The 13,237-nt window shown below is 36.4% G+C and overlaps 1 protein-coding gene across 2 annotated transcripts in view; it reads right to left on the bottom strand.

The window, feature by feature from the left end:
- Positions 1–10,356: 10,356 nt before the first annotated feature.
- LOC125678826 (uncharacterized) overlaps positions 10,357–13,237 on the bottom strand; it is a 107,698-nt gene continuing 104,817 nt past the window's right edge. For both annotated transcript variants that reach the window (XM_056153676.1, XM_056153677.1), the window contains exons 47-50: positions 13,171–13,237; positions 12,759–12,938; positions 11,776–11,988; positions 10,357–10,898 (exon numbers count right to left, since the gene is read on the bottom strand). The exon at positions 13,171–13,237 is cut by the window's right edge and continues 194 nt beyond it. In XM_056153676.1, coding sequence (XP_056009651.1) covers positions 10,666–10,898; positions 11,776–11,988; positions 12,759–12,938; positions 13,171–13,237 — 693 coding nt within the window. In that variant the 3' untranslated portion in view covers positions 10,357–10,665. The remainder of the gene's footprint in view (positions 10,899–11,775; positions 11,989–12,758; positions 12,939–13,170) is intronic.

The raw sequence follows: 13,237 nt of genomic DNA, 5'->3' as shown, positions 1-13,237 counted from the left end.
TAACATTCTCTAGAAGATGACCAGAAACTTAAGAAATGAGATTTTTTTTTATGTGTACCTAGGAGTGTAGACTTTGTCTTTGATTTTCTACATATCAAGTCTTGGTTTGATAAATATATGACAGAAGAAATTTCTGTCTAGATCATATAATAAATCATTATTATATGTGATTTCCAAATCAGCAAGTGTTAGTACAATGACCTTAACACTAGTTCAATCAGCTTAAAACATCAAACAATGCCAACACGTGGATTTGAACCCTGTCATTCGCTAGACCTCAGAATCAAGTGTTCTGTACAGTAGCCATATCACTAATTAGTCAGTGCAAAACATCAAACAGCATCAAATTAATCCACTATAAAATGTTTGGCAGAAGTCTGATGTCTAGCAAAGTCTATACAACCTCATAAGAATTACAGCAGCATATTCATTGTAAGGAGGAATAACACACCAGAGAAATTTGATACGGATGAAAAGTGGAGGATATGTACAACAATAGTTTGAAATTGAAAACTTTTAGATTTACTTTATTTCGTCAAACATTGCAGTTTTAGTAGAAAGTAATCCGAAAACAAATCAATCCCTGCTGTTCTCGACTGAGCTACCCAGCTAGGCAATCAAATTCAAAAGTGATATAAAAATATTGCTCACATTAATATTTTCAGAATGAATTATGTATTTAATTTGGTATGTTCTGTTGACTTTGATAAATATCCCAGGAATAAGATTTCACATATTCTTTTTTGTTTATTTTTGGTATTTTTTCTGTAATCTCAAAGTTTAATCGCAGGATTTTTTAGGGAAGGGATCTGTGTCAGATGACGTCATTTTGACCTTCCATACCCAAAGATAATTTAGTGAGGTATTACTATTCAATACATATTTTAAAGTTCTTCAAATGAAAACTTTCCCATATTTCACAGTCATATTCATAAAAATACACAAGTTATCTTGACAGATGTTTTTGATAATCTTCATGCAGAAAATTCAAATTATGCATATGATGTCCTTAAAACCATGATGTGAAATGTACACCTTCAAAACCATCGTGGTTTGGTATTGTTCTAAACCTAAAACATGTGTAATGATAAGTTACTTCTTAATCAATCTGTTTTCACCCGAGTTTTCTTCTTTTTTCTAAATGAAAGGCGAAGATAACGAACGGTGATCAATTTCATAACTCCAACAAGGAATACAAAATAAAGAGTTGGGCCAACACGGACCCCTGGACAAACCAGAAGTGGAATCAGGTACCTAAGAGGAATAAGCATCCAATGTTGACCGGGCACATACGCCGTGAGCCTTATGACTTGGTCAGGTAAACGAAGAAATCCGTAGTCAAAATCAATGTGCCAAGAACGGCGTAACAATCGGTATTAAGCACGTCAGACAGCATTTGACCACATGGTAGGTTTTATTGGCAAACTAGAGCATTGTAACGACAAAGGAATTTGCAAAATACTGACTTCGATCGAGACTGTTGAAACCCCTGCATCATCAACTTCTTGTCAGTAGCCTGCCTCGATTTAAAATCTGACCATATGCAGAACAAGCTCTTGCGTATCGAATCAGTTTAGAGATATTAACACAATATGCAGCAGGGCCGTAAATTACATGGAGGCGGAGGAGGCAGCTGCCTCCTCCAACTTTTGAGCCAAAAAAAATTAAAATTTAAAGTTCATTAGAATTTATGTTGTTTCCAATAACTAAGAACATGATACCTCCCTTAAAAAGCATTCCAAATCTTTCTTTTAGAATGAGTTAGTCAAGTAACATCTTAGAAGGCCCTAGAATCAAGGATTTTGCACGAAACGTGTTCAGTGTGCACAAAATGTGCTCAGCGTCTGGGGGCCTGGGCGGCCCCCAGACCCCCGCCTAATTTCCTGCCTCCTCCAAATTGAAGGTTAATTTACGGCCCTGATGCAGGTAATAATATCTCGAATCAGTTTAGAGATATAAACACAATATGCAGGTAATAATAGAATATTGCTACATGTACATAAATATGGGAAGTTGACGACGGAGAAGCTGAAATCATCCCATTTGTCATAAAAGACAGTTTGCCGTTATCCCAGTCAAAATGTCGGATGAATATGAATTACCGTACCTATACTGGATTCCTAAACTTCATAAAAATCCTTACAAACACAGATGAATTGCTGGATCGAGTACATGTAAATGTTCTACCAAGCCTCTATCTTTGCTCCTCACGAAAATATTAACAGCTGTTAAGGAGAAACTACAAACGTACTGAGCCACTACATATGCCAGAAGTGGTGTAAATCAAATGTGGATTCTAAAAAAATTCTAATGAACTTTTAGTTAGCTTGAAATCGCAAAACATTTCTCAAATCAACAACATCAAAACGTGTGACTTTTAGTTAGCCATGTTTTGTTTCTAATTTTTCTTACTGGTTCGAAATAGTGAACCAATGTTTCGTCAATACCAACAATGTTTGTAAATTGTCTTTGATTGAATTTCGGAAACATTTTGAGCAATTGCTTAGCGGTTTGTGCTCGTACACGTTTTTAGTCATCTGTCAACATATGCGGTATCCATCTGGCAGAAATCTTTCGTACTTTCAAAATACGCTTCAAAATGAAATGCACCCGCGATAACGATATGCCAATATCACGAATCGTGTATCTGCCATCACTTTCAATTATTTCCCTGACTTTTGAGAATTTGCCTTGCCTGTTACAGTGACAGGTCGGACAGATTTTGCTGCATCTTTGACGGACTCTCACCTGAGTCACCTTGGTCCATATCAGAAGACTTTCCATATATATTTGCATGTAAAACTGTAGTCCCTATTATGGCCCCAACCTACCCCTGGAGGCCATGGTTTTTGCAAACTTGAATCTACACTATGTCAGAAAGCTTTCATGTAAATATCAGCTTTTCTGGCTCAGTGGTTCTTGAGAAGAAGATTAATAAAGATTTTTCCTATATACATGTGTCTTTGTATGTAAAACTTTGATCCCCCCTTGTGGCCCCATCCTACCCCCAGGGGCCATGATTTGAACAAACTTAACTCTGCACTATGTTAGGAAGCTTTCATATAAATATCATCTTTTCTGGCGCAGTGGTTCTTGAGAAAAAGATTTTTAAAGCGCTAAGCGTAGCTACGCTTAATGCTTTATTGTTGCCAGTTGGACTTTGCTTTCGTCATCACGTTTCGGTTTATCGCCACCTATAGGCAAATTTATGCATCGCTGTAGTAAACAAGTCGTGTTTAAAGTAGTCGTAATTTTGCGACTGATCTAGTACGGGGATAACATTCATATCCGCAGGGACATTTCCCCCCGGAAATACAGTTCGTTGAACAGTGGATAAAATATGTATTAAAAAGGTGACATTTTTGTCCTCATTCTGGGGGAAAGTGAAACACAGATGCAGGTCATTCTTCAGTTAAAATTCCTGTTTGAATCTGCGTCTGTAATAATTAAAGTGATTATTAAGTAATTCAAAATCTAAAAAATGAATAAGAATCTGTACATGAAACCGTTTTGGTTAGGGTGTCTTTTTACATGGTGGAATCTATAATTAGAAGCCACGTAATTAAACTATACACGAGTCATGAGGGTATCCCACTTGTGTTTTGACTGCTGTTCCGACTCAGTCAAAATTTTGTCAGACACAGCAAAAATGTGTGCAACACAGTAAAAAACTTAACTGATCCGCGTCGATCGTGAACGAGAAAGAACTTGTGCACGATTATGTTTTCACAGCGAAGGACAGAGATCGGTGTCTCAGAGGGACGATATTGCGTTACTGATTACACCTCCCCCGATCATATATGTAAGTAGGTCATGCAGGAATTTAGAGGATGCAACGGTTCAACTTAGGCTTACCTTACTATTTGTAAACGACCAAGATATTCTTCAGAATCATCGTCAACACAATCGTTATTTAGTTTCAAAAATGAGACTGAAAATATTGATTTTGGAGGAGGGAAAAGACAAAGGGTACAAAATTATAAGTCTGCGTTTACGGAAGACAATGCCTCGGTTTCAAGTCTTTAAAACACCGCCTGGGGTTTTACGAGGGTTGTTTATTGAAATACATATGGTTAGAACAAGTATTAGATAAACATTGCCATTGTGTCAAGCAAGAATGTAAAATGGTTTGTGGTCCACAGCACGTTACACACAATGAAAAATAATCGTGTTTTCAATTTGTTTGTACTTCAAACAAACAATTGACAATGCCAGGCATATGCTACATGTATTTCTGAACGTACAAAGGATGAGGGAGGGGAAGGGGGCATGGATTTACTGTTGTTGTTCCCTGTCCTCACATTTTGTTTTCGCTGAATGATATTTTCAAATAAAAATGCATTTAGTTTTTCGGCGAGATGCCTCTTCATTATTTCTAACAGCGGTTTGAACATTACCGTTTGAAAATTACTTTTGTAACTTTCAAGTGCCTAGCTTGGGATTCTCATTGAGTTTATACATTTGCATGTTGTAAATATCATATATTTATTGCGAGTCACTTCTGTTACGGTTTTTTTCCTCCCATATTAGAACTACTTCACAAGCTCCGAATCTTATGCTTTTTTTTTTTTTTTTTTTGCTAAGGTTATTTGCATTTTCATATAAAATTCAAGCAATAGCAATGTGTATTATGTCTCATTCAGACAAACAGGTGAGTTTCCTTTACAATATGAATATGACCTTTTACACAAGTAGTGTAATACACACATGTTGATGAGTAGTGTTTAATGTACCTGTGTACAAACTTTTTTTTTTAATGTAAATCCATGCATATATGTTAGTCTAATTTATCGTATTCGATTTATTATATCCTATTGCACTAACTTTCATGATAAAAATGAGCTCTTTCCACTCTTGTTGATAACGCTGCATTCAGTTTCGAAGTTTTTATTATTGCACATGTATGGTGAACATCTTTTTAAAATAATTTCCTAAATTTTGATTTCAGTTATACATGTATTTATCTGACTTATTTGGATTCACATTCTCTCCAACATGATTTTGAATTGAAATCAACTTCATTATTGACTACAAAAAATAATTCCACTTTCATGGTTTGATTGCTATATACAGAGAATTATGCACTGGATTATGAAGTACAAGTCATACAGATGCATGTTTATGTATGTATTTTAAATTATTTCTGGTGAGGTGATGAAATGGATGTAAATTGTTTCATAGACCTGCATTATTGATGTGTTTTGACATGAATATATGTGGCACTTGTTAGTTAGTGTATGTGGTTATGTGTATTTTTCTTTTTTGTCCAGTTGTTGTTTGTTCCTTCTTTATTATATATTAACATACATGTATGTATCAAACTATTGATTTGTTTCATTTGAGTTGTATTCTAAAAATATTTCATACACCATTAAACTGGAACAACAGTAAGTTAGTTGCGTAATAACAATTGAACACTTTTTACCGAAAACTACCATTACAAGTTTTCACATTTTCTACCAAAACTTGACAAATTTCCAAAGATATTCTTCTCTACAACATCACATCTGTAAGAAAAAAATTTGCATAGTCATGTAGAGCATTTCATGATCCAGGGTGGGGGCGGATCAGAAACCCCGACTTGGGGAGATGGGTGAGGGCCAAACTGGGTATAACGTGTTTATGTGTTAAATATTTGAATAACATAGCCTTTAATGCTATTGATTGATTGTATATTGTTTAACGTTCCTCTCAATAATTTTTAATTCATATGGAGACGTCACCAAGACCGGCGAAGGGCTGCAAAATTTAGACTTTTGTTTGGCGCATACGGCCATTGAGCAGTGAGGGTTCTTTAGCGTGCCACACGTACTGTGACACGGGACATTCGTTTTTAAGGTCATCTCCGAGGACCCGTGATATTCACATCTGATGCCGAGTTTGGCAATGGAAATGTCACTACCTGTTTTAACGACCTAGGTCTGTCGTGGCCGGGATTCAAACCCCGACCGTCCGCATACAGGGCGAACACTTTACCACTAGACCACCGCAGCGGTGGTAATGCTATTGACACTAAATTCTGATTATAGATATTTAAAAAGAGCAGGTGCCCTTTACCAAAATTGTAAATTTCATGATTCAAGGACAGGGTTTTAGTTCCGGGTGGGTCAAAAATTCTTATAGTGACCATTGTTTTTTAACAACATCATATAAAGTTTATATTTCAACATGTTGAAAAGTTTCAGGACATTGTTTCCAATCCATATTTGTTATTTCCTTACAGAAAATGTATTATTTAGTTGTGCGAAAATAAAGAATAATGCATGAACTTTTTTACTGTTGTTCCTGCTCATTAACATTACATACAGAATCCACGAAGTCAGCTTAGCGCTTTTCAGTACTTTCAGTACTTTGATTAAAGATTGTCCCTATATATTTGTATGCAAAACTTTGATCCCCTATTGTGGCCCTATCCAACCCCCGGAGGCCATCATTTTAACCAACTTGAATCTGCACTATATCAGGAAGCTTTCATGTAAATATCAGCTTTTCTGGCTCAGTGGTTCTTGAGAAGAAGATATTTAAAGATTGTCCCTTTATATTTGTATGTAAAACTTTGATCCCCTATTGTGGCCCCATCTGGCCCCCGGGGGTCAGGATTTTAATAAACTTGAATCTACATTATGTCAGAAAGCTTTCATGTAAATATCAGCTTTTCTGGCTTAGTGGTTCTTGAGAAGAAGATTTTCCCTATATATTTGGATGTAAAACTTTGATCCCCTATTGTGGCCCTATCCGACCCCCGGGACCATGATTTTAACAAACCTGAATCTGCACTATATCAGAAAGCTTTCATATAAACCTCAGCTTTTCTGGCTCAGTCATGGTTCTTGAGAAGAATATTTTTCCTATATACATGTATTTGTATGTAAAACTTTGATCCCCCTTGTGGCCCCATCCTACCACCGGGGGCCATGATTTAAAAAAAATTGAATCTGCACTATATCAGGAAGCTTTCATATAAATCTCAGCTTTTCTGGCTCAGTGGTTCTTGAGAAGGAGAATTTTCCTATACATTTGTATGTAAAACTTTGATCCGCTATTGTGGTCCCATCCAACCCCCGGGGGCCATGATTTTAACAATTTAGAATCTGCACTACCTAATAAAGCTTATCTATAAATTTTATCTTTTCTGGCCCAGTGGTTCTTGAGAAGAAGATTTTTAAAGTTTTTCCCTATATATTTGTATGTAAAACTTTGATCCCCTCTTGGGGCCCCATCCTACCACCGGGGGCTATGATTTGAACAAACTTGAATCTGCAATATGTCAGGAAGCTTTCAGGTAAATTTCAGCTCTTCTGGCCCAGTGGTTCTTGAGAAGATTTTTAAATGACCCCACCCTATTTTTGCATTTTTGTGATTATCTCCCCTTTGAAAGGGACACGGCCCTTCATTTGAACAAACTTGAATCCCCTACACCTAAGGATGCTTTTTGGCGAGTTTGGTTGAAATTGGCCCGGTGGTTCACGAGAAGAAGACGAAAATGTGAAAAGTTTACAGACAGACGGACAGACAGACAGACGGACGTCGGACAAAATGTGATCAGAAAAGTTCACTTGAGCCTTCGGCTCAGGTGAGCTAAAAATGATGATGGGGACTGACAACAATCTAGGATAGTTTGACCAGAAAAGCTCCCCACTGACAGGTCACTTCTATTCTTTTACATTTTTATCATCAATTCAAATTTCCTCCTCATCTCACCTATCCAGAACTCTAATCTCTATATTTCAAATGATCAATCCCTGGTGTAACCATCTACAAATTCTACTACTCAAGACAGGTCACAGTGGCTCAGTGGTAGAGCGTTCGCTTCAAGATTAGGTGGTCATGAGTTTGAGCCCCTGTTCGCGCCATGGCCGCGACAAATGTAAGACAGAAACATGGATAGTGATAGCAAACATTCAACAATTAGAAGTGAGAATCACGGATCTTTCCGATACGACCTTAAAAACGGTGGTTCTGTGTCACGACAGGCGTTAGCACATTAAAGAACCCTCACTGCTACAGCCCTCAGCATTAAGCATAGGTCTATATTTGTGGTACTTAACTTACAGCTGGTGACGTCTCAATATGAGTGAAAAATTCTTGACGGGACATAAACAAAGAAACAAACAAACTTCCCAATAAGTCACTTGACTTTCTAAAGTGACCCTGCCTCATCCCCAACTCTTTTGTATGGTCTGAACATGTTTCTACATATATATTATTGAGCTAAAGGATATCAGTAACTTACCAGATTCCAACACCCGTAATCCGCTAGACCACTGAATAAAGGACTCTGTAAAGTACTCTTATCATTAATCCGCTAGACCACTGAATCAAGGACTCTGTAAAATACTCTTATCATTAATCCGCTAGACCACTGAATCAAAGACTCTGTAAAATACTCTTATCATTAATCCGCTAGACCACTGAATCAAGAACTCTGTAAAGTACTCTTATCATTAATCTGTTAGACCACTGAATCAAGGACTCTGTAAAGTACATTTATCATTAATCCGCTAGACCACTGAATCAAGGACTCTGTAAAATACTCTTATCATTAATCCGCTAGACCACTGAATCAAGGACTCTGTAAAATACTCTTATCATTAATCCGCTAGACCACTGAATCAAGAACTCTGTAAAGTACTCTTATCATTAATCCGTTAGACCACTGAATCAAGGACTCTGTAAAATACTCTAATCATTAATCCGTTAGACCACTGAATCAAGGACTCTGTAAAATACTCTTATCATTAATCCGCTAGACCACTGAATCAAGGACTCTGTAAAATACTCTTATCATTAATCCGCTAGACCACTGAATCAAGGACTCTGTAAAATACTCTTATCATTAATCCGCTAGACCACTGAATCAAGGACTCTGTAAAATACTCCTATCATTAATCCGCTAGACCACTGAATCAAGAACTCTGTAAAGTACTCTTATCATTAATCCGTTAGACCACTGAATCAAGGACTCTGTAAAATACTCTAATCATTAATCCGTTAGACCACTGAATCAAGGACTCTGTAAAATACTCTTATCATTAATCCGCTAGACCACTGAATCAAGGACTCTGTAAAATACTCTTATCATTAATCCGCTAGACCACTGAATCAAGGACTCTGTAAAATACTCCTATCATTAATCCGCTAGACCACTGAATCAAGGACTCTGTAAAATACTCCTATCATTAATCCGCTAGACCACTGAATCAAGGACTCTGTAAAATACTCTTATCATTAATCCGCTAGACCACTGAATCAAGGACTCTGTAAAATACTCTTATCATTAATTAAACAGCCCCCTAACCCACAACTTATCATTAATGTAATCTGTACAACACATCAATCAACACCAAGTACTACACATCAAACAGCCCCCTAACCCACTATTTAGTGTTTGGCAGAAGTCTGATGGCTAACAAATTCTACACCTCATTAGAATTACAGTAGCATATTCATTATAAGGAGGAATAACACACCAGAGAAATTTGATACGGATGGAAGTGGAGGACATGTACAACAATAGTTTGAAGTTGTAAACTTTTAAGGTTACTTCATTTAGTCAATAAATACAGCTTCAGTAGAAAGTAATGACTAATCTGAAAAATAGGGCACCGCTAAACCAGTACATGATACGCCTGCATACATTATTGACCCAGGAATTTGAACAAGTAAGAAAGGATTATCCACAAAAGGATTTCGTCGGAGTTGAAATAACAATGTATTTTGTATTAAATAAATCTAAGTCCAAAGTGGTGCAGCATTTCCCTTGTAATATGCAAAGTAAACTAAGTCCAAGGGCCACAACTCCTTTAATAAACATTGGACAGCATTCCCCTTGCAATATGCACAGCTCCACATTGTGATGTTTCTTTGTACCAAGTTTCATCAAAATCCCCCAAAGGGTTTAGGAGAAGTTGCGAAGACAAAGTATTTTGAATAGAAAAAAATCAAGTCCAAGGGCCACAACTCTTTCAAAAAACATTGGACAGCATTCGTCTTGCAATATGCACAGCTCCACATTGTGATCTTTCTGTGTACCAAGTTTCATCAAAATCATCCAAAGGGTTTAGGAGTTGCGAAGACAATTTAAAGGGACAGACAGACAGACAACAGTGGTATAGCATAATAGGCCCACATTTTTATGTAGGCGTATAAAAATTAAAAATCCCTGCTGTACTTGAACCTGCAAATAAGCAGTCAACATGTTAACCGACTGAGCTACCAAGTCACATTATTAAATTTAAAAAGAATATACAAATATTGCTCATATTCTTATTTTCATTCATGTTTTAAAAGGAAGTCGGCCATTATGATGATGCAGTATACCTCCTTAAATCTTTTTTTTTATCAAGACAGGAATGATCAAGCTGTCAACATATTCTTTATTGCACATCTGAATTAGCATCAAAATGACACATATTGCACATTCAGAAATCATTGTAATTCATATAATTCACATAACATAGAACAAAACAAAATGTCTTAAAAGAATTTTAAAAATTCGCATGTCTCATAATACTGTTACTCTCACATGTTCATTGAGTGAATCTAAAGTTTCAAGACTGTAAAACATAACAGCCATAATATTACGAGTCAGACTCATTATGATTAAGTTTGAAGACTGTACATAACAAAACATTCGTACAAAATGTATAACAAAACAGCCGCGCATTACGAGTCTGACTCGTCATGATTCAGCTGTAACTTTCCGTTCTCTAAATTCGTATCATAACGATATGATGTGTTTTCAAAGCTGAGTGAGGTCTCGCCTCCCCCCTGTCGCCTCCTTTTGAAGACAATAAGTACAGCTACTATGACGACGGCAACAATAATGGCGGCAATGAGGATGCCTGCTATACCTCCACCACTTAAAGCTGTCAATCCACCACTGCTTTTTGATGCACCTGTACATTAATTTAACGAAAATCTCTTCAAGTATCTCTTCAAATTTAATGACTATGACACATGAATACATGAAACATTTTCTAACCCAAAAGAAATTTATTTTCCAATTTTTTCAACAACATGATAATATTTTTGACATTATGAAATAATGTGAAAGGTGATTATACAATGAAGTCAAAATAACTCCAACTACTTAACATTTATACTCCTATTAAATCTAATTTGCCATCTCAACAATAAATGATTAAAAGTAAAATTTGAATTTATTTTAGTACTACTTGGTTTAGCATACATGTACCTCCCTACTTCCTAACTTGTTCATAAATTTTCAAAGGATTTTTTCTGACAATTGATTACAAAACAATAAACATATCACCAATATATCAGGAGAGTGCACACATGAATTTATCTGGTTGAACGGTTTTGACCTCGTGGTGGTCATTATCAGAATTGTTCACTGAAAATATACCTTATTTCCTAACATACAATGTTATTTCTGAAAGAGATTTGTAAGAGTAGTCTCCCTTGTCTTACAGAATCCCCCCCCATGCTATCTCACAACTGATATGAAGTAAATCCTGATAGTTATTCTGAAGTGAGACTAAACATGATTTTTTAAATTTTGAAATATAGCTGCAACATCACTAATTCAATCAATCTACCTGCAATGGAATGCTTTAATAATTTATCAAACTCACCCATATAATTTATAAGAAAATTTTTATATCCCTTCTGATTCTCCATTTTCCCTTACAAGTTTTTTTTTTAAGCCATGTTTGGTTTTAAGGAATCTTTCTACATTTACATTGATTGATGAGCTGCAATGACTGCATATTTTCAATCCTCTCTAACTTTATAGAGATAATATTTACTCACCGGTAGCACTCGGCCCAGTGTAGGGGGCGGGAGTTGGAATGGTGGGCAATGTCTTTGTACTTCTGTTGATTGTTGTACTTCTGTTGATTGTTGGAGTGGTACCACTGCGTCCCTGGGTGGAGATCTTGATTGGTGGAGTCACCATTGTCACGGTGTTGCTAGGGGAGGGGAACGTGAAGATTGAGGGTGGTGGTAAGGTCTGGGTGTTTGTCACTGGTAAAAAAAACAAAATTATTAGTGGGACTTCCCTACCAATATCTAGATAACTCATCCAGGATACAAGTTTGTTGTAGTTGAAAATCTGTATCATGTTATGGTGTGGTCAATCTGTTCTCTTGAGACAGTAAAATAAGTTTCTGTAAGTAAAAATGACAGAGATATTATTTGAAAGATTTTTGATTAGAATTACTATTATTATTATTTAATACTCTATTCCCTTCTCCTGTTCTAGATAAGGCAAGACATGTTTATAATGAAAACTAAGTAAATTCACAATCAACATGAATTTAAAGCTATATGTGATCTCCAAAAGAAAAAGAGAAGACAAAAATAAGATGTGTTTGAGAAACGCTATGTCACTGGTGGCAGCAAAACAACAAACGAAAGGTCTGGCCATATGGAATCTATATACAAAATATGAAGCCCCACTTCAAATAGTTCAGGAGATATTGCCTAAGTTAACTTTCCTTAAATATAGGTCAAAACCTTATAGTATTGAAAGAAAGGTCTCGTCACAGGTACATGTAATATATATATATATGAAATATGAAATCCCTATCACTCAGCATGCAAAAGTTATGAGCAATGTTAAAGTTTCTGACAGACAAATAGACGACAAAAACATTATGCCATCTGATCCTCTGTATGGGGACATAAAAATTTGTGCATTAGAATATTCTCTGAAACTATATGGAATTCCGATTACGACACACTTTGTGCCTGCTATATCCGTGTTGTACTGTATAATTCTTAGGCTGTAATACCTGCGTTCCTCTGACAGATATAGCCACGTTTCTGTGTACAGTCCAGGTCGTTCCATTTCCCGTTCCAGACGTGAATCTCCACACAGTTCTCATCATTACCCCACTGGTCATGTGACGAGGGCTCATTCTGGTCCCAGTTCAGGAAGTTTGTGGGACTCTGGTCTGACCAGCTAAACCCAGCTGCAAGAAAAGTGCATGTTCAACAGTGACAGAGATTTTATAGAAATTGTCATTTACTCCCTCCATGACCACCCCTAACAATTTCACAATTCTTTCATTCAAATCTAAAGTTGTAACAGGAAAAGTAAAGCATAATAAACATTTGAACAAAGGCCTCCTTCACTCAGAACAGGTGCTCTGACATGTTCCAAACAACTTGTGTAAAATTCTTAACCTTGTACACAGTACTTACTTGATGAAGATTTGTGAAGTCCTGCCCAGAAGCCCTCTGCCTGTACTGAGTATTTTGTCTGGATGGT

Source organism: Ostrea edulis, chromosome 2, assembly GCF_947568905.1.
Source record: "Ostrea edulis chromosome 2, xbOstEdul1.1, whole genome shotgun sequence".
Lineage (NCBI taxonomy): Eukaryota > Metazoa > Mollusca > Bivalvia > Ostreida > Ostreidae > Ostrea > Ostrea edulis.
This window is presented reverse-complemented; position numbering and strand designations above follow the sequence as displayed.